At 62.4% G+C, this 19,386-nt stretch overlaps 2 protein-coding genes across 2 annotated transcripts; one reads left to right on the plus strand and one right to left on the minus strand.

Annotated features, from left to right (window-relative positions):
• The first annotated feature begins 1,441 nt into the window (after positions 1–1,441).
• On the plus strand, positions 1,442–5,233 carry LOC119714472 (gamma-secretase subunit Aph-1b). The gene is made up of 7 exons (XM_038170905.2): positions 1,442–1,702; positions 2,303–2,473; positions 3,271–3,344; positions 3,452–3,574; positions 3,678–3,805; positions 3,998–4,121; positions 4,382–5,233. Exons 1-7 carry the CDS (start codon positions 1,590–1,592, stop codon positions 4,417–4,419), a joined length of 771 nt encoding a protein of 256 aa, XP_038026833.1. The 5' UTR covers positions 1,442–1,589; the 3' UTR covers positions 4,420–5,233.
• Positions 5,234–5,724: 491 nt separating this feature from the next.
• Positions 5,725–17,624, minus strand: LOC113840251 (carbonic anhydrase 9-like). The gene is made up of 11 exons (XM_038170904.2): positions 17,356–17,624; positions 12,212–12,241; positions 11,150–11,320; positions 9,129–9,271; positions 8,657–8,749; positions 8,419–8,485; positions 8,060–8,217; positions 7,807–7,948; positions 6,316–6,345; positions 6,101–6,194; positions 5,725–5,953 (listed from the first exon to the last, which is right to left on the minus strand). The coding sequence occupies exons 1-11, from the start codon at positions 17,504–17,506 to the stop codon at positions 5,890–5,892; spliced, it is 1,143 nt and encodes a 380-aa protein (XP_038026832.1). The 5' UTR covers positions 17,507–17,624; the 3' UTR covers positions 5,725–5,889.
• Between the last annotated feature and the right edge of the window lie 1,762 nt (positions 17,625–19,386).

Genomic DNA, 19,386 nt, shown 5'->3' on the forward strand with positions numbered 1-19,386 from the left:
ATGCCCGGAGCTGTGATCGAGCCCTGCCCTCTGCTCCAGGCCCCTCCACGGCTTGCATTTAGCCCTGCTGTCCTACACTACCCTGCGGATATCCCCCTGGCAGCACAGCCTCAGGTGGCCAGGAAACATTAATTTGTGCTGACCCCTCGCTGGGCCAGGCCATCACCCCGTCGAGTGACAGGGCGAGCTTTCCCTGACCACTTCCCTTTATTTGCTGCGCCCCTGGGCTCGGGAGAGGATGGAGAGCTGGCAGCTCTTTCCTGCCCAGGTGCTTCTGGCCCCCAAAATCTCGTTTGGAGCTCTGCAGGCTGAAGCTGAGCTTCAAAGGGCTCTGCCCTTGCTGCTCATTCTCCCTCTGGGCTGCCACATCCCAGGACGTGCACAAGGGTTGGGGTTTCTCCTCAGGTCTTTCCTCACAGCACATCGCTGAGTGGAGCTGGTGTTTGCTCAAAGCAGCTCCCTGGAGGGGATTTGTCTGTCTGGAAGAGGCACAAGAGGGCAAAGCCGCCACAGCACCCTGCCCTGCAAACAGGCCTCCCTATCAGGGCGCGTCCCCAGCTGCCGGGCGTCCCTCCGACACAAAGAGCCCTTTCACACCCAGCACCGTTCCCCATTCCAGCCTCCTGCACCGTGCTGGCCCTTTCGACCATTTGCACCCCTCCCACAGCTCCTCCTTCACCTCTGAACTCATTTCTGCCAGGCTCTGCGGGCTGTTCCCGGTGATGGCAGCACCAAGGCCGCCAGCCGGCCCCCCAGGGCCCAGCACCACGCTGCCACCATTCCGCTGCCCCTTGCTCTACAGGGAGGGGAACCCTAAAGATGACAGGGCTCCGGGGGTACAGCTGCACACCGCGGAGTCCCAGCATGGGTTGGGTTGGGAGGGACCCTAAAGCCCACCCAATTCTGCCCCCCTGCCACGGGCAGGGACACCTCCCCCCAGCCCAGGCTGCCCCCAGCCCCATGCAGCCTGGCCTTGAGCACTGCCAGGGATGGGGCAGCCACAGCTCCTCTGTGCCAGGTCCTCACCACCCTCAAAATAAAGAATTTATTCCAAACACCTAACCCAAATCTCCCCTCTTTTATTTTAAAGCCATTCCCCTTTGTCCTATCACCACCCCCAGACACAGATCCCCCCCCAGCTCTCCTGCAGCCCCCTTTATGCAGCACCCCCAGCCGCAGCACCTTCCCCGGGCCACCCCCGGACACCCCACGGGGGACCCCCCCTTTGCGGGACACGGCCACCGTGGGCTCCGGGTAGACCAGGCGGCCCTGGGCGGGGCCACGCCCCCTGTGTCTAGACCACGCCCCTTATGCTTAGACCACGCCCCCTCCTGGCAGACCACGCCCCCTCCCCGAAGCCACGCCCCCTCCCGGTTCCCCGCCCCCGCTGCCCGGTGCCGGCCCCGCCCCTCGCCGCTCTTCCGGGCCGGGCGGCGGCGCGCGCAGGCGGCGGGTGACGTCAGGCGGCCCCGGAAGGGCGGGGGGCGCGGGCCGGGAGCAGGCGGGACCCCGCGGTGCGAGCCCAGCCCGGGACCCCCCCCGGGACCGGAGCCGGTGCCGGTACCGGAGCCGGTACCGGAGCCGCAGCCATGACGCTCGCCGTCTTCTTCGGGTGCACCTTCATCGCCTTCGGGCCGGCGCTCAGCCTCTTCCTCTTCACCATCGCCCGCGACCCGCTGCGCATCATCATCCTCATCGCCGGGTCCGTGCCGGCACCGGGACCGGGACCGGGACCGGGGGGTGGGGGGCACCGGCACCGGGATCAGCACCGGGACCCGCACCCAGCCCGGGGCACGGTGCTGCGGCTGGTACCGGTATGGGTACGGGGCTGGGGTGGGCACTGGTACCGGTACCGGTATGGGTATGGGGCTGGGGTGGGCACTGGTACCGGTACCGGTACCGGGAGGGGTGGTGGTGCCGGTACGGGTGTGCACAGCAGGGCTACGGCACCCGCACCGGTGTGGGCACGGCCACAGCCACCGGTACCCGCACTGCTATGAGTGCTGCAGGACCACCAGCACCCATACTGGTACCAGTACCGGGCACTGGTGTGGGCACCGGGGGTGTCACGGGCACAACGCGACCCCCGGTACTCACGGGGGCACCGGTACCGGGGCACCGGCACCATCACGGGCACCACCAGTACCATGGCACCGGTACCAGTATGGGCACCGCCAGTGCTCACAGCACCACCAGTACCATGGCACTGGTACCAGTACGGGCAGCACCAGTACACGGCGGTGCCCAGGCCCCGTTACCGTCCCCGGTACCGTCCCGGTGACACGCTCCCGGTGCCCCGCAGGGCGTTCTTCTGGCTGGTGTCGCTGCTGCTGTCCTCCCTCATCTGGTTCATCGCGGTGAAGGCCAGCGACCCGCGCGACGAGGCGCTGCAGCGGGGGCTGCTGATCTTCGGGGTGATGTTCTCGGTGCTGCTGCAGGAGGCCTTCCGCTTCCTCTACTACAAGCTGCTCAGGTACCGGGGGGCACGGGGACACCGGGGCAAAGTCTGAGCCCCAGACCCGGTGGCGGTGGTGGTGGCGGCGGGGAGGTGGCAGCACTGCGGCACGCAGGCAGAGGGTGGCAGAGCTCCGTCCTGCAGAGCCCCGGCCTCTCCTCCCTGCAATCTTCTTTTCCTATTTTTTTTTTTTTTTTTTGGAGCTTCTTTCTGCACCCTCTGTGTTTTTTTTTTTTTTCTTTTTTTTTGTGTGTTTTCTAAAAAAAAATATAATAGGTTTGCTCTCCCAGCTGCGTGCGTGCCCTAGGGGTGCGCTCTGCAGCTTGCGGTGCTGCTGCTGGGGCTGCGGCACCCCGGCGGCCCCCACACCTGGTCTGTGGGGTTGGATTTGGGGTCACGGAGTCATTAGGGTTGGAAACAACCTCCGAGATCTGTTCCAGCCACCCCCCTGCCACCACTGTCACACACCAAACCCTGTCCCCAAGCACCACGTCCAGCCTTTCCTTGAACACCCCCAGGGACGGTGACTCCACCACCTCCCTGGGCAACCCGTCCCAGTGCCTGGCTGCTCTTTCTGAGAATAAATTTCTAATTTCCAACCTGAACCTCCCCCGGCACGCTCCAGGCCCTCGATGTCCTTGTGCTGAGGGTCCCAAAGCTGAACAAGTCCCCGAGGTGGCCTCAGCCCCGTGGCGGTGGCTCAGGAGGGTCCCCGCGGTGCGTTTTGGTGCAGAGTGCCCGCAGGGCCATTAATCAAGGGCAGGATTTTTGAGCGAGGAGCCAGGTGCCTGCTGGTGACACATTTTTCCCTGCAGGAAGGCCATCGAGGGGCTGGTGGCGCTCAGCGAGGACGGCTGCTCGCCCATCTCCATCCAGCAAATGGCATACGGTGAGTGCCGCGCGGGTACCCGGGGTACTGGTGGGGTTTGGGGGGTCCCTGGGGGTGGGGGTGGGGGACCGTGGATTTGGGGTGTCACGGCCTCTCTGTCCCGGCAGTGGCTGGCGTGGGCTTTGGGCTGATGAGCGGTGCCTTCTCCATGATCAACCTCCTGGCAGACGCGCTGGGACCGGGCACCGTGGGCATCCACGGGGACTCGCAGCTCTACTTCCTGACCTCAGGTGAGGAATGGGGCCGTAACCCACATCCCTGCTCCCCGTACCCATCGGAGCCCCCCGCAGGGCCCGTGGCTCCCTGTTGACCCCCCGCTGTTGCTCCCCGCAGCCTTCATGACCATGGTGTTGATTTTCCTGCACACCTTCTGGGGCATCCTCTTCTTCCACGGCTGCGAGAACCGGCGCTGGTGGGAGATCGCCGCCGTCGTCCTCATGCACCTCGCGGTTTCGGGGTCGGTGAGTGCTGCGAGCAGAGCCCCGTGCTGCCTCCAGGGATGCTGCCACACATCCCTGTCCCATCCCAGACCCTCACCAGGCTTCCCACACCACTGGAACCATCAGGAGGGGGACACGGTGGCTACGTGGAGCAGCCGGGCTGTGGGAGACCCCTCTCACCCTTTCCCTTTTTTGCTTTTCCCCCCACCCCAGACGTTTTGGAACCCGCTGTACGTGGGCAGCCTGGTGCCCTCCTACCTGCTGATGGCCGCTGCTGCTGTCTGGGCTTACCTGCTCTCGGGGGGCTCTGCACAGAACCTGCGCCGCTTCCTGCTCTGTAAGTGCCTGGTAAAGGGGCACAGGGACCCCTCTGGGTGCTGGGGACCCTCTGGGTGCTGGGGACCCTCTGGGTGCCGGGGACCCTCTGGGTGCTGGGTCCTGGGGTGGGGAAAGGGTCTCTTGGGGAACGAGGCGAGGAGCTGACTGCCTCTCCCACGGGACAGGAGGAGACCCTGGGGCTGACTCCGAGGGGGAGGTGGTTTGGGTATGAAATTTGGTGAAAATCTCCCCCCCACCACCCCGTCTTGGTTTCCACAGGTTCGCAGAGCGGAGCCAGCCCCCAGCTGGCATCCTGAGGCCCCGCAGGACGCTCCTGTCCCCAGCTGCCCCTGCCCTCCCCTCCATCTCGGCGACACCATCGGCACTCGCCTCCTCTGCAATACGTTTTTCTCCTGGAAGGGGGGGACCCCGGCCAGCCCCCGGAGGGGCAGGGACCACCACCCAGCGGACAAGTGGCACCGGGGCTGGCCTGCTCCTCTGCCCCTCCGGGGACAGCCCAGCCTGCAGGACTTGGTTTTGCTGGCCCTGAACTACCCTGCCTGGGACGGATCCTTCCTCAGACTGATCCCAAGGACCCCCCTCGCTTCTCCCCCCGGCGCAGAAGATGCCCCCCTCGTCCCCTGTGCCGCTGGGGTGGAGGAAGCAGCTTTGCAAGGCGCTGTCTGGGCTGAGGCTGAGCCCTGTGGTGCTTCTTTCTCCACCTCTTCGCCCCCTGCTCACGGCAAGACGTGGCCCCAGCGCCGGACTGCAGTGAGCTGGCATCCTGGGGGTGGCGTCGGGGGGCTGGTGTGGGGCAGGGGGGCAGCTGCTGGGGGTGGAAGGTGGTGGGAAGGGATGTGGGGAGATGGATCCCAGCAGCTCCGGTTGGGTGGCCGTGGACCAGCGAGCCTGCAGCTGGTGCCAGCACGGCCTGGGGAGGGGTGCTGGGGGCTGCCCCCCGGGGATCGTCGCCCTCTCCAGGGGCCGGAGGGGGATTTTTCAGGCAGGCACCGGCCCTGATGCTGTGCTTACAAGATGGGGATATTGAAACAGCCCAGGGGCTCAGTGCTGAGAAGGCGGCTTTGTCCACAGTGGGCTTTTATACCAATAAAAAAAAAAAAATAAGCACCATAGCTGAGTGGGGTGTGTGCCAGCCCTGGGGGGGGGGGTGCTTCGGCCGCTCCTCGCTTGCCACCAGGGTGGAGGCTTCCTCCCGTGTCTTCCTCCCCTCACCCCTGCCTGAGCCCGTTGCTTTTGGCTGCAGCAGGGCCCTGATGCTCCCCAGGGCTTGGCTCTGGCTGCACGCGAGCCTCGGAGGCCAGCAGCTCGAGAGGAGCAGGGTGGGGGCCGGCGAGGAAGCCGAGGGGCTGCTGCCTTCACCTCTGCAGCGCTCCGGCCCTACCAAGCCCCAGCAGCTGTTTTTCCAAGGCTTTGCACAAATAAAGAGGAGGAAGAAGTCCCAGGGCGCTGAAGGGCAGGGCTGGGCTGTGTGAGGAGCCCCGCACTGCTTGCTCTGGAGCTCTGCCTGGGGCACGGATGGAGGCTCTGCGATGGGAAGGGTCCGGCGTCGCTCCGCGGCTTGCTCCTGGGACGGCAGAGGTGGCCGGCAGCACAGGAAGCTCTTACACCTTTTTTGGCCTTTTTTATTAACGTTTTTATCGTTTTTTGTAACAAAAATATCTGCTGGGGCTGGGCGTTGCCCCAGGTGAACAGTCTGTGCAGCCGGGGGAGGCTGGTGCCCCCCGAGCCCGGGGTGGGAGCGAGGGGACGGGGCTGAGCCGCGGGGCTCACGCTGTGTTCTCGGTGGTGGCCGCTGTGTAGATGACCTTGGATTTGGTGGGCGAGTCCAGCCTGGCGTGGGACAAAGAGCAGGGTGTTAGGGCAGAGAGGGAAGCCCCGAAAACTCGTCTGCGTAACGCTCGTTTCCCATACAGCAGTGTGCAGGGGTATGGGGGGGGGGACAGCGGTGCCCCCGACCCTGCTCTGCCCACCACTCACCGTGCGTTCTGGCTGCGCTGCTTGTAGACGTAGTACATGAAGGCCAGTGCTGTGATGGCAAAGAGCACCCCGAAGACCACAGCCAACACGTCCCCTGCAAGCCCAGCACAGGCACGTCACGGGGCGGGTGGTGGTGGTGGTGGTGAGGGGAGTAGGGGGGGGACACAGGGCTGGGGGGGGACACGGAGCCAGCAGCCTCGGCTGAGCACACTTACCTGCGTGAAACGAGGAGCTGGTCTGTCCCGCTGAGGAAAAATTAAAAAAGGAGAGGTGTGAGAGCCTGCTGTAGGGATGCCAGAACAGCCCCCCCATGGCTGCATGCCCCATCCCCACTGGGTGTCCCCCGGCACCCTCCCCAGGGCCAGCACCTCCTGTGCCTGCTGCCACCACCCCCAGGAGACACAGCACAGCCAGGGGGGGAGGAAAGTGCCAGTACAAGGCTTTGCCAAACCTGGGCTGCTCTCGTTGCTCCCCACGTGGGGACAGCCAGCCCACACCACCACCTACCCATGCCCTAAATCCTGTGCCAGGCAATATTTACCTAGCGCAGCAGCGCTGCTCTGCCCCGGCAGCATTATCACCTGCACAGCTCCAGCATCGCGCGCCGGGTGGCACTATCAGTGCCAGCATCCTAGAGCAGCTTTCCTGACCCTCCAGCTTGGGAAAAATCAACAAGCGTGGGTGAGGGAGGTAGAGCTGAAAGCGAGGTGGGACAGGACCCAGCCCCACTGGTGCACGGGGCGGTGTGGAGCGGGGAAGGCTGCACCACCCCAGTGCCTGCCAGGTCTGGGGACCAGCAACCTCATCCGGGAGCACAGGGACACCAGCCCGGCACTCAGACACACGACTTCAGGGCCACAGGCTTTGTTTGGGGTGGTTTGATAGAAATAGCAAACGGGAAGAAAAGAGGTGAGCTCATTTGCACCTCCGCCCCCTCGCCTCTGCCGGCGCCTGCTGAGGAATAGCTTCTGCAGAAAGGGGTAAAAGAAAAGGCTCGGAGGTAAACGGAGAGCACGATAATGTTTCTAGCAGGTTTACCAAAGATAGAGCATGCCAGCCCAACCCGATATCCTTCTCTGATAAGTGATATTCCAGACAAAGAAAATGCGGTAGATTTTATCTCCCCGGGCTTCAGTGAAGCATTTGCCGTGGAGCCATCCGGGAAGCTGCGAGCGAGGCCGAGGACCATGGTGATTAAATCCTGCAGCCCTTAACGAGCTGGCTGCAGGTGTGGTGGTGAGGAGAGGTGGCATACCACTGTGTGGTTAGCCAGGCATTCCCCTGGGGCCCGGGACCCATCCTGTGTGCTATTTCTATTAGTCACCTTGACACAAGGCGACAAATGCCAGCGGAAAGGAGGAGGAACAGGATGTTGGACAGGGAAAAAAAGCCCCAAGCGAGCTCAGAGAACTGAAAAGGGGCACCGACACGGTGATGCAGAGTGATAGTCGCACCTGAGGGCTAGCGGGAACTTCTACTCATAGCTGGAAACCACCAGAAAGGGCTTCGAGGACACACCGAGGGAACCATCCTCTGTTTGTCCTCGAGCAGGGTGGTGAGTACCCAGCCTGGCACCCCCCAGCCCTGCTCCAAAACCCAGGGTAACCCATTAGAAAAATGCATTCCCCTAAGAGAAGCCTCGCCCCACTTTTTGCCCTGCGCCCCAGCAGCCCGGTGCACCCCCAGGGTGCTCGCGCGCTCCTTACCCGTGGGCACCTGCCTCTCCCGGGACAAGGTGGGCTCGAAGCTCGCCAGCACCCACCGCTTGTGCAGGGCCTGGGTCGGCCGAAAATTATTCTGCAGGGGCTTGCCGTCGTCGTACTGCAGGCTCGTCACCAGCACCGAGATCTGGGAGGAGAGAGCAGGGTGAATAGGGCGGGGTGCGCACTGTGCTGGGGAGCCAAAAAGCCCCGGCGCACGGCATCCACGGGGACCTGCACGGGCGCTGCCCCAACAGACCTGGTCATGGGAGAGCATCACGGTCTGGTTGAAGACCGTCCACATCACCGACTGGAAGCAGGGAGGGGTGGTCAGGGAGCCATTGTAGCGGTAATAGAGGTGCAGGCTGTCGGGCAGCAAGCCCGCGATGTTGAACCCGGGCACCATGACTTCCTCATCTGGGAGGAGAAGGCAGGGGAGTGAGGGCAGCCCCAGGGAGGGGAACGGGACCAAGCGCGGGGCTCACGGAGCACACCCGACCCGGGGCATCGCCCAGCCCAGCCTCGCACCACCCTGCTGCATGCACCCCGTGTGCCAGGGAGTGCAGGGGATTCTCCCTTCCTCTCCACTGCAAGGGGTTTCTCTGCTGGGAGCCTTACCTTCTCCTTGGATTTTTTGGAGATGCTTGATGATTTCCTCGTAGTAAGGGTTCTCCCTCGGCCCGACCTGCAATGCAGCAGCAAAAGGAGGTTTGGCTGCCTGCGAGGGGCACCCTGTCCTGCTGGACCCTCTTCGCCACGGGCACCAGCACCATTGCGGGTCCCCAGAATTACCCCTGACGCCCAGCCCGGTCCCACTCCCACCCCTCCTTGCCCAGGTCTGGGCTCTGGTTCTCACCTCCAGGAAGACTCCCAGCACGGCCAGCCCATCCGGGTAGCCCAAGGCCACCTTGAAGTTTTCGTACTTGGTGTTGTAGTGGACCACGTGGAGCTGGAGGGAAACACACAGCCCCGATGCAGGTTGGGCACCCCAAAGAGGTGCGCACCCCCATGGGGGCTCCCCGACCATTGCAAGGGCTGGGAGAGGCATGCAGCCACACTGAGCATCCCTGCTAGGGGTAAATGTGCAGCTGGGATGGAGACAACACGTGCCAGTGGATAGAAGTGAGCACAAACAGCTGCCCATGGGAGCTGCCTTGCTTACAGGCAGCAAACCAGCCCCGGATAGCGGGGCTGGAGGACAGCAGCTGGTGGAAAAAAAGGGGTAAAACCATTTGGGAGCTGGCAGGGCAGGCTGTATACATGGGAAACTCCTTCTCCATTAGCCCAGCATTGGGAGAGGACGGTGGAGGGGGACGAGGGCTCCTCACCTCCCCAGCAAAACGCTTCCTGTTCACGGTGTGCTCGGAGCCAGCTGTCGACGGGGAGCCCCAGTGCAGGTGCAGCTGCTTGGCTTGGTACTGCTGGGCATAGCCACCCGTGATGGCCATGGACTCGGGCAGATCCAGGACAACTGCGGGGCAGGAGGGAGAGGTCGGTCAGTAAAACACAGAGTCCAGTCCGCCCCAGGTTCGCAGAGGAGGTGGCTTGGGGGAAAGAGTCACCCTGGGCTGGTGGAAGCTGGAGACAGCGAACAGACTCGCTTTTGATCTCTAACGAGGCTGTAGGTGGGGCAGTGGATAGCGCTGTGCAAATGCAGCAGGGTTTGGCTTTCGGCTTGGGGTTGTAGGACACCCAGATAAATAAATCACGGCGGCTGTTCCTGGAGCTGGAAGTGCTCAGAGGGCTCTGCCCCTCTGCAGAGACTCACGGGGCAGCCCTGTGCTGGATGCTGTCCAACACCTGATGCACTAAGCGAGGATAATATAAAGAGCCCGTGGGCAAAGTTCAAGGATCGGCAGGCAAAACTCAAGGATTTGAATTTTTGGCCAAGACCAAGTCCAAAATTTCCATCTAGCAAAGCCAGCCCTCACGCCGTGGTGTGGCACACCTCAGGGCTGAGCTACTGGGACATGCACCAAAGCCACCCGGAGCATCCCCGGACCCTGAGAAAAGCTGCCCTCTCCTTCCAAGCACCTTCTAATTCTTAACGTCAGCCCTTTTCCTTCCTCATGCCTCTGTAGGTGAAGTGTCAGTCACATCGCCAGCCAGGGCACAGGTTTGGGATCAGGAACACAACGCGGCTGTGATGAGTCATTTGTCCTCTCCTGTGCCGCCTGCCACCGGGCTCGGAGATACAGAACTCAAATACAGGAAGCGGGACACTGCTCCCTCCCTGGGGATTTACCTGCTTCAACATTTCTTTTGTGTATCTAGATCAGGGCATTCCTAGTATTTATCTGAGTCATTTTCAGGCCCTTGCAAAAGTCTGTGCAGCGAACACGTTGTATAAGGAGGAGCGACAGCAGAAATACCCCGGCTTTTCAGAACGAGCACAGAAGGCTCCATAATAATAATAATAATTTAAAAAGGCATCTTATAAGCAGACGAGAAACTTCTTCACCCCCCAGCCCTCTCAACAAAAATGTTACAAGTGCTTTCTGAACACCAAGCAACGCCAGATGCCAGGGTGTCCAAAATAGCAACCGCTGAGCTCGACCCGTTCAGCTATGCAGGCACGCTGGGGCGGGAGGCTGTAAAACAGAGCTCTGGGCACGCAGCGAGTCCGACTGGTCGAGTGTGCTGCATCGGGTCACGGGGCTGTTTTATCACACCTTCAGCAGGTTGCTGTCCCCAGCAGCTTCTCTTGGGGACCGGCAGCCACCAGCGCGCACAGGATGAGCGAGGTGCTCCTGGAAAGACCTGGTGGCAGCCAGGAGCTGCCATCTCCAGCTGCAGGGCAGGAAGGAAATTTTTTTTTTTTTTTTCTTTTTTTTCCCCCCCAAAAAAGTTGGAACGGAATCCATTTATGTTAACGTAGCATCAGTCTTTCCATGCCAGATAGTGCATGTATCTGCATGCAGTATTTAGAAGGGCTTTATAGCCCTTCTAAAACTGGAGAAGGGAAATAAACAATTTCTAAAAGTGCCCTAAGATCCTGAGATAGTGTCTTGAAGCATGGGCTTTAAATTGGCCAAAGCTGTGTCCTAGAAGACTGAGGGGTGGGTACCATCAGGGCTAATCACACCAGGGACCAACCAGTCCTTTGAAAGTGGAAACGATGCCTGCAAACTTGCACCAGAAGTATTAGGGGCATGTTTTTAGAGGAAACATGGATTATAACAAATTCCCGGAGCCACCACCCAAAGGCAGCGAGTTGTGAGCTCTCCATCTCCTGGTTTCTCCCCTCCAGGCTGGAAAGCACCTGAACAAAGCTCTCCAAGAGCCACTGGGAGGGTTTCAGGGAAGCCTGGTCCTGCCAGGAGCGGCACCCGGTGCCTTTCGCACCCACCTGTGTGCCCGTTGTTCTTCAGCTTGAACTTCTTGCTGTTGGGCAGGCTGTACCCGGAGAGCTGGATGGGCTGCAGCTCGGGGCTGAAGATGGTCTTCTCCGTCTCGATGTTGATGGGGGACTGCTTGTTGCCCGAGCAGGCCGGGTAGTGCTCGCCCCAGCGCTCCGGTTCTGCAACGGGGAGGCAGCAGCGGTGAGGCCAGCCAAGCGAGGAGACCCCCGGGGGGGAATTGGGGTGGGTGGGAGGGAAGGGGCAGGCGCAGTTTGGGCAGTGCACCTCGCTCACAGGCTTGGTTTCCACCAAGCTAGCTCGGGAGCAGCTCCCTGCTGCCACGTGACGGCGCGCAGCTGTGCCACGAAAGGGCTCCGAGCGCGGTGAGCTGCCAGAAAAGTCTATTTTTGGGGTGTTTGGGAAGAGCGCGAGAAGATCATTTACAAGTGGACTTGGCAGGCGGAGGAGCCTGCAGCTTGTCACACGCTCGCTGCTCATCGTTGCCTCTCCTGCTGCTACGTGAGCCCCTCCAGCACGGTGCCACCAGGGCCACACGTGCCCACGGCCACAGGTGGCGAGGTGCCGGCCCCACAAAGGGATGGGTGATGTCCCCAAAACCTCCCCTTACACCACAGGGGGCTGCTTCCAGCACTTTTCAGGCCAGCCCCAGCCTAGGGGACAAGAGGGACAGGGGACAGAGGGCAAGGGTGAGGACACGAGCTAATCCTTGGGCAGGTCAAAGTCCCAGCACAGGCTGCAAGTCCAGCCTTGGGGAGCCCAGCCTGGCATAGGATGCGGCCAGCTCCTGTCTGGGGGGGAAGCCTGGCCCCAAAGGCACCCCAACATGAGGGTTTGGGTGAGCTGCTGCTGCCCTCCCCAAATGGGAGCACCCCGGGCTCTCCAGCCCACCCATGCCCGGGTTCGGGCACCGCTGAAGCAGCAGGGTCAGGCAGGAGGGAAGGGCGAGCCGCTGAGTGCGCACAGGAGCCCTGTAATCATTAACCACGGCTGGCTCGAGCCCAGCGTGCGCTGGGTGGTGGGGGAAAGCAGGAAAACTGCAGGGTATTTACCTTCATAGCTCCAGTGGTTGTCACCAGGACCTTGAGAAGGAAAAGGGGAAAAAGAAAAAAAAAACAAAACACACACAAGAGCATGAATGGAAGGGAAAGGTTGGCAGCGAACAGGCAGTGCTCACAGCCCCAGCAGCAGGTCCCGGGGCTCACACTGCACCCCCAGCCCCCTCCCAGCCTTCGCTTCCCCACTCCTCCTCCTCCTCCTCCTGCCCCACAGCCGGGGGGCACTGCCTTCTCCCTGCGTGCATCACCCCGAGGGGAAACTCCAGGGCTCGACACTTTGTTATCACCGTTATAAGGGGAAAAATAAGTTGCAGATACAGGCTTTCATCGCGGAGCAGCTGTGCCCATGCTCCTCCAGCTGCACCAGGACAGAGCGAATTCACCTCCTCGGGCTCGCTCTCACCGGGGTGCTCGTGGTGGCACGGCGCCGATACCCCCAGCTGGCACATCCCAACCCAAAAAGGGTCAGAGAGGCTTGGGGCCAGCACCCACCCCGCTCCCTCAGCTCCCCAGGGCGCAGCCCAGTCCCCAGACATCTCCATCCCTCATTAGTGCAGATGCCCATTAGCCTGGACGGGGTGCAGCGGGGGCCAACAAGTGCCCTGCCACTGACAACGGCCACCGACAGCCGCTTGCTATTAATAGGAGTGGATTCCAGCTCACGGGTGAGAAAGGAAGAGGCACGCTTTCCCAGGCCCAGGCAGCTGATGCGGGGCCCCGAGCCCAGCGGGATCCTGCCCTCCTCCCTGCCAGGAGCCAGCCCTGGTGGCCGCGGATGCTTGGGGACAGCAGGGCCGTGGATATGGGAACAGCGTGGTGGTGATCGCTCTGCAGCACCTCAGAGGCTCGGGAGCCACTTGCCCAAGGTGTGGGGTGCTCCTGGAGGTGCAGAGCCCAGCAGAGGGCTGGGCACGATGCGGCTGCCTGCACAGGGCAGGAACAAGCGTGCAATTGTGCCAAGGATGCAGTGGTCACAGACAGGACCCCCAAGAGGTGCTTCAGCAGCTTTCCCAGGCAGGATTCCCCTCCTGCAGCATGAGGGTGGCGGGCCTGGAGCAGCTACGGGGCTGGCACACGATGCCTGGGTGCGCTGCACATGCCCGAACCGGCACAGCCTGCCCCGGCACCCTGCTTTTCTGCTCACCTCCAGGAACTCTGCCTTGACAGAAGGCTTCTCATCCTTCCACCTGAAGCTTGAGCAACAGCTCGGTGCTGGCACCTGCCCTGCTGCGTCAGCACCGTGCCACCCACCCCGGCTCCCCAGGTCCCAGTGCTTGCTCCTGCGGCGCAGGGGCTCCACAGGGGCTCACAGCCCCACATTTCTTGGTCCTCTATAGGGAAACGGGGATCCAACAGCCTGAAGGCTGCAGCTGCACCCAGGGTACCAGATTCCCCCGGGGGTCCCTTGGTACCCCAGCATCCACCTGCACCTACCCACGCACCGAGGCCACCCGAGTGCATTTCCCCACCCACGGAGCTGGGCACAGCACCGGGTCCCTCGGCGCACGCCCCGAGCGATGCAGGGGGAGCACCGGTGCCAGCCCAGCCCGGCGATGGGATCAAGCCTTTGGCACCCACCCTGGCGTAGCCCTGCAAGGCACCAGACCCTTCGTCACCAGCATTACCCCACCGCCCTGCGCAAACGCTGATTTGCATAATTTCAGCCTCCCTCCCACGCTCCCCGCCGGAGCACGTCTTCTCCTTCCGAGCAGCGCACGGGGCCGGCTCCCCTCGCCGCTGAACCGCTGCCACACACCACAACAGAGGTGCTGCAGCTCTCTGCACGCCCTGCCCTACCCCGAGCACGTACAGGGGCTGCAAAGCACTCCCAAAAATGTTGGATGGGGGGAGCAGAAGCACAGCTGGTGCCCAGCGCTTTGACGAGCGCACTGGGAGAGGGTGAGCGAGGAGAGGACTCCTCGGTGGGGTCCCAGCAGGGAAATATTTCGGGGCTCTAACAGGAGCTGGCTGCGGCTGCAGGCACTAAAAGCCTTTGTGCTCAGCCACGTGGAGCCCCTCCGCTCCCACCCAGCACCAAACCCACCCCCTTCCCTGAGCTGGGGGGAGCAACATCAACCAAGTTTCCCCATTTTGGTGCTTTCCCCACACACACACACAGGCACTTTGCTCGCTCCCTCCCACTTCAGGATCCTGGCGCTCGCTCCTTGATATCCAACACCATCCAACAACACTTTCCTGCCGGGTCCGGGCAGGCGCTGCCATTAGCGGCGTGCTGCTCTGCATGTCCTGCAGCCTGGGGGCGAGGGCAGGAGCAGTTTTGGGCACGGTGAGGAGCCAGCAGGACCAGGGGCTGCTGCTGGCAGGCACTGAAGCAGCAGGCTGCTCCCAGGAAACGCTGCAGGGATGCGGGCACAGACCCACAGCTGGTTGCACGGAGCAAGAGGCACCCTCAGCAGAGCCAGGGAATAGGGTGAAAACAGGGGGATGCCCCTTCTGCCCTCAGCTGCTTGCAGTTTAGGGGATGCACAGCCTGCAGGGCACCTGAGGATGCCCAAATGTGCGGTGGCAGCCGCGTGCCGATGCCATCTGATGGCAGCAGGGCTGTCTGGTGCCTCCTCGCCATGGGCTCCGACAGGAGTTTATGGCTCCAGACATCCTGCTCGCTTATCGGGCGGGCACACGATGCCCTGTGCTCAGCCACAGGCTGCCCTGGGATCCTGCCACAGCCCCGAACCAGCCCCTGGACAAAGGCTGTGGGATGATGGCAGGATCACCTCGCTGAGGACCAGTGCCAGGCTGGGGCACCATGGAGCAGAGCACAGGGGGGTGTTCCTGGTGCTCTGGGAGCCAAGAGAGCACCAGGACATGCAGAGATGCACAGGGGGAAAGCCTCAAAGCAGCGACCTGCCCCTGCAGACAGGTCCCAGCCGAGCAGACAGGTCCAGGCACCTTTCCCTCGCAAGCAGTAACCCGATCAAGGTACACGGGCTGTGCCGCCGCGCTCACGCTGCCCACAGCCAGCTCCCCGAGCGTATCTGTGGCCAGCAAGGAGCTGGCACGAGGTCTGGGGCTGGCACGGCGTCTGGGCAGCATCCTCCTGCCAAATCCCACAAGGAACCTCTGCACCCCGCAGGATGGGACAGCAGCAAGCCCCCAGCCCTGCCCCACAAGCACAGCCCCGTTTTTCCCCCCCCCAAGCAGCCCCACGCAGCACCCATGCCCTTCCAACCCCTGCATGCACTGATCCCACACAAACCCAGCTGCATTAAATTCCTTTTCTTGTGTGTTTCTAAACCCTGACCGACCGTGAGCCTTGTGGATCAGCCTTTAATCTGCCACCGGCAGCTCAGGTTGCCGCAGGGATTGTTCTTTGTGCTCCTGGGGGGCTGCGGGGCCCCGAGATGCAGGCAGCATCCCACAGGGAGGGGGAGGCACAGGGCAGGAATCACCGCGGCTTGTTCCTGCTCCCCGTGAACCCAAGTGGCCTCGGTGAGTGTCGGGGAAAGAGGAAACAGCTGGAGGGCCTTGGGCAAAAAGGGCCGTGCCAGCAGGAGGGAGAAAAATGGGGAATCCCTTAAGGCTGGGGAGTGAGGTAAGTGAAAGTGGGTTAAGCTAAAAAATGGGCTCCACCGGAGGAAGAAGGCATCAGGGGGTGAAGAAGAAGGGGACGCAGAGCTGGGCAGCCTCGAGGGCAACCCGCAGCTTGTGCCAGGTGCCCAGCAGCCACCGGCCATACCTGGTGCCCACGCTGGGAGGAGGAAAGGAGCCAGCCTGGCGGTGACATGTGGCTGCATGGGGGCATTCCTGGGTCCCAACCAAACCCCACATTCCCGCGGGGCTCCAGCCAGACCCCCGGGGGGGTCAGGGTGCCCGTTTGCCCCCCGTCCCCTTTTCCCAGTCCCATCCCCAGGCAGCCGGAGCCTGGCACCCTCCTGCCCTGTGGCCGGAGTTACTTCATCTCTGCGGCGAGGAGCATCCGCGTCCCCGTCCCCACGCGCAGCGCGGCGAGGAACGTGATTCATCGCAGCAACAAAAGCAGCTCCCGGCACCGAACAATTGCCGACCCGTGCCGCATGGCAGCCGTCCCCGTGCAGGTCAGGGCAACTCTTACCAGAGGCAAAGAAACAAGGACACGCTAGCAGGCTGAGCCTGGGAAACACAAACCCACGGGCCAGGCTGGGACGGGAACGTCCCCGCGCTGTGCTCAGCCCCAGGCGAGCTGAGGCATGGCACTGCCCCAAAATCCCTGCTGAACGCTGGCAGCGCCACAGCCTCCGGGTCAGAAAAGGGACTGAGACCAAAGGGATTGAGCGTTCCCCTTGCTAAAAGAAGGACCCCAAAACTTGGAAGCCCCCTCTGCCACCAGGGACAGGGTGGGGGGAGGCACCCCGCAGCCCCCAGCCCCCTGCTCCATCCCCAGTTGTGGGGCAGCCCCACACCTGCCCCATAGCTCCGGCCCCTCCGGGAGGCTGAAACCCCGTGCTGGGAGCCCTGAGCCCCTCAGGAAAGTAGGAACAGGATCTGGTGGGGAACGGGGCTGTTCCTGCCGGGGGTCGTGGCCGCACCGGAGTTGGCGGGAGCGGGGACAAAGGCAGGGACGTGCGGCTGCGGGGCTGCGCGATGCCGGAGGGGCACGGCCCCACTGGGGGCCCCTAACGGGGGCGGTACGGCAGCCCCTCAAGCCAGCAAGGGGGACCCCCGCTCCGAACACTGGGGACCCTAAATTCAGCATAGAAACGCTCTGTGCATCGGGGCACACGTGCATCGGGGACCCTAAACATGGCTGAGGGGTGCTCTGTGCATTGGGGACCCTAAATCTGGCATAGGGGTGCTCCGTGCATTGGTGTGCCTGTGGGTCGGGGACCCCAAATCCAGCAGAGGGGTGCTCTGTGTATTGGGGTGCCCGTGCACTGAGGACCCCAAATCCATCAGAGGGGTGTTTTGTGTATCGGGGTGCCCGTGCACGGGGGACAGCACAACATATAAAGGGTGCCCATCATTCGGGGACCCCAAATCCGTCAGAGGGGTGCTCCATGCCCTGAGGACCCTGTGCATCGGGGACCCTAAACTCATCACAGGGGCGCCCTGATGCATCGGGGACCCTAAACCCTTTCATGGGGGGTTCCCGGTGCAGCCGGGACCCCCCCCCCCCCGGTCCCCCCGCACCCCCGTCTCACCTCTCTCCTTGGCGTGCGGGGACTCCTCATCCTCGTCGTGCCCGTGCCCGGCGGCAGCACGGCCCGTGACGGCCAGGATCAGGACCAGGACCAGCACCGGGACCGACACCGGGACCGGCACCGGCACCGGCACCGGGACCCGCAGCCTCATGTCCGGCGCTGGATCGCGGTGCGCTGCGGGACGGGGCTGGACGGGACGGGACGGGACGGCGGCTCCGCGGTCTGCTCCGGGCGGCAGCGCGTACGTGAGAGCGGGCGGGGGAAGAGGCGGCCCTGGCTCACGCCGCCGTTACCTTTTATAGAGGCTGGAGCCAAAGTCTGCCGCCGCCCGGCACACACACACACACAGGTGAGCCGCCGCCGCCGCCCCCCGCACCGGGACTCGAACCCGCGGCACCCCCGGGAGGCCGGCGGCGGGGTCTGGGGGGGGTCCGGGGTAGCTGCCCCCCGGTAGCTGCCCCCCGGTAGCTGCGGGGGGCACTGAGAGGTGGGGAGGGGAAGGGGAGGGAGGGGGGGGAAGCTCCGTGTGTTCCCCCACCCCGCCCTGTGGTGGGGGCATGAGGGGCTGGGGGAGGGGTTTTGGTTGTAAAGAGGGGGGTTTCCTCAAAAATGGGGGTGGGGGTGTGCTCAGCGAGGGGTGTATTCAGTGAGGGGCTTTTTAGCTTCTTGGTGAGAGGTTCCCTCGCTAATGGGGTGAGGGGCACGCTCAGTATATCTGTCCCCCCCTCAGTAAGGGGGTGAGGGACCCCCTCAGTAACGGGGTGAGGGACATCCTCGCTGACAGGGTGAGAGGCCCTGGGGGATGTTTTTGAGCTTCCCTGTGAAGGATTCCCTCAATAACATGATGAGGGACGTGCTCACACAGAATCACAGAATTTCTAGGTTGGAAGAGACCTCAAGATCATTGAGTCCAACCTCTGACCTAACGCTAACAGTCCCCACTAAACCATATCCCTAAGCTCTACATCTAAACGTCTTTTAAAGACTTCCAAGGATGATGACTCCACCACCTCCCTGGGCAGCCTGTTCCAGTGCCTAACAAGGGAACAGCAAGGGACGTCTTAATCTGTGGGGTGAGGGACCCCCTCAGCAATGGGGTGAGGGACATCCTCGATGCTGGGTGTCTTCCCCCAGAGCTGGGCTGAGGGACGCCCTCATCCCCCATTGTCAGCGAGGGACGTCTGCCCGGGCAGCGACAGGACGGAATTAGCTGCGATGCTAATTTAGGGCAGAAAAAGACCAAAGAGTTCAAGGAGGCGGTGGCAGTGCCAGGCACTGCAGCAGGTTGCAGTCTGCCGTGGTAGCCGCAAAGGAACACCCCGGCGGTGTGAGCAAGGGCACGCTGCACGAGGGTGGATTTAAATCAGATGTTGCCAGAAAGAGATCAGAGAGTGGTGGAGATGACAGCTGACTGCTTGCCAAGACAAAGTGAAGCAAACATCAGGGATTATTAAGAAGGAAACAAAGAACAAAACAGCAGAAAAACACATATTGCTGTTGTATAAATCTCTGGTGAAACCTCCTCTCGGTTATTACCCACGGGTTTTGTTTCTCCCATCACAAAGGGGACAGAAGCAGAAACAGCACGCACAGGGCCCGGGGCTGTTTGGGGGCAGGAGCGGCTTCCTCACAAGGAAGGAGCAAAGCAAGCACAGCTCCCAGCCTGGAGAGGTGAAGTCCGTGGCTTTGTCCTCCCAGCTTGTACAGGAACAGGGAGCGGGGAACCTGTGTTTACTCCTGGGGTAGCGGATTTACGGCACAATCAACCCAAATCAAGTAGCAGGAAGTTTGAGGCCAACCAGAAAAATATCTTCACGTGTACCGCAGAAGGGAATGGGGCAGCTCCTTTCCTCCAACGTATGGGGAGCATTGTGCCCATGCAAGAAGATACGAGTTAATGGGTTCGTTTCTGCTGCGCGCTGCCAGCGTCCCAGCTCTGTGCCATGTCCCCATGGGCCCCACGCCTCTGCTAAACCAGTTTGCCCAGCTGTTTCCCAGCCCAAATCCTCGGTCATCCCGTCACCTTCCGAT

Source organism: Anas platyrhynchos, chromosome Z (genome assembly GCF_047663525.1).
Source record: "Anas platyrhynchos isolate ZD024472 breed Pekin duck chromosome Z, IASCAAS_PekinDuck_T2T, whole genome shotgun sequence".
Lineage (NCBI taxonomy): Eukaryota > Metazoa > Chordata > Aves > Anseriformes > Anatidae > Anas > Anas platyrhynchos.

Excerpts from the sequence above, each read along its gene's own strand:
- LOC113840251 (XM_038170904.2), bottom strand. The coding sequence starts at position 17,506 with ATGAGGCTGCGGGTCCCGGTGCCGGTGCCGGTGCCGGTCCCGGTGTCG. Across the intron at positions 8,218-8,418 it reads CCAAAAAATCCAAGGAGAAG|ATGAGGAAGTCATGGTGCCC; the intron begins GTAAGGCTCCCA and ends TTCTCCTCCCAG. Across the intron at positions 5,954-6,100 it reads CAGCGCAGCCAGAACGCACG|GCTGGACTCGCCCACCAAAT; the intron begins GTGAGTGGTGGG and ends GTCCCACGCCAG.
- LOC119714472 (XM_038170905.2), top strand. The coding sequence starts at position 1,590 with ATGACGCTCGCCGTCTTCTTCGGGTGCACCTTCATCGCCTTCGGGCCG. Across the intron at positions 3,575-3,677 it reads GCTCTACTTCCTGACCTCAG|CCTTCATGACCATGGTGTTG; the intron begins GTGAGGAATGGG and ends TGCTCCCCGCAG. Across the intron at positions 4,122-4,381 it reads CCTGCGCCGCTTCCTGCTCT|GTTCGCAGAGCGGAGCCAGC; the intron begins GTAAGTGCCTGG and ends TGGTTTCCACAG.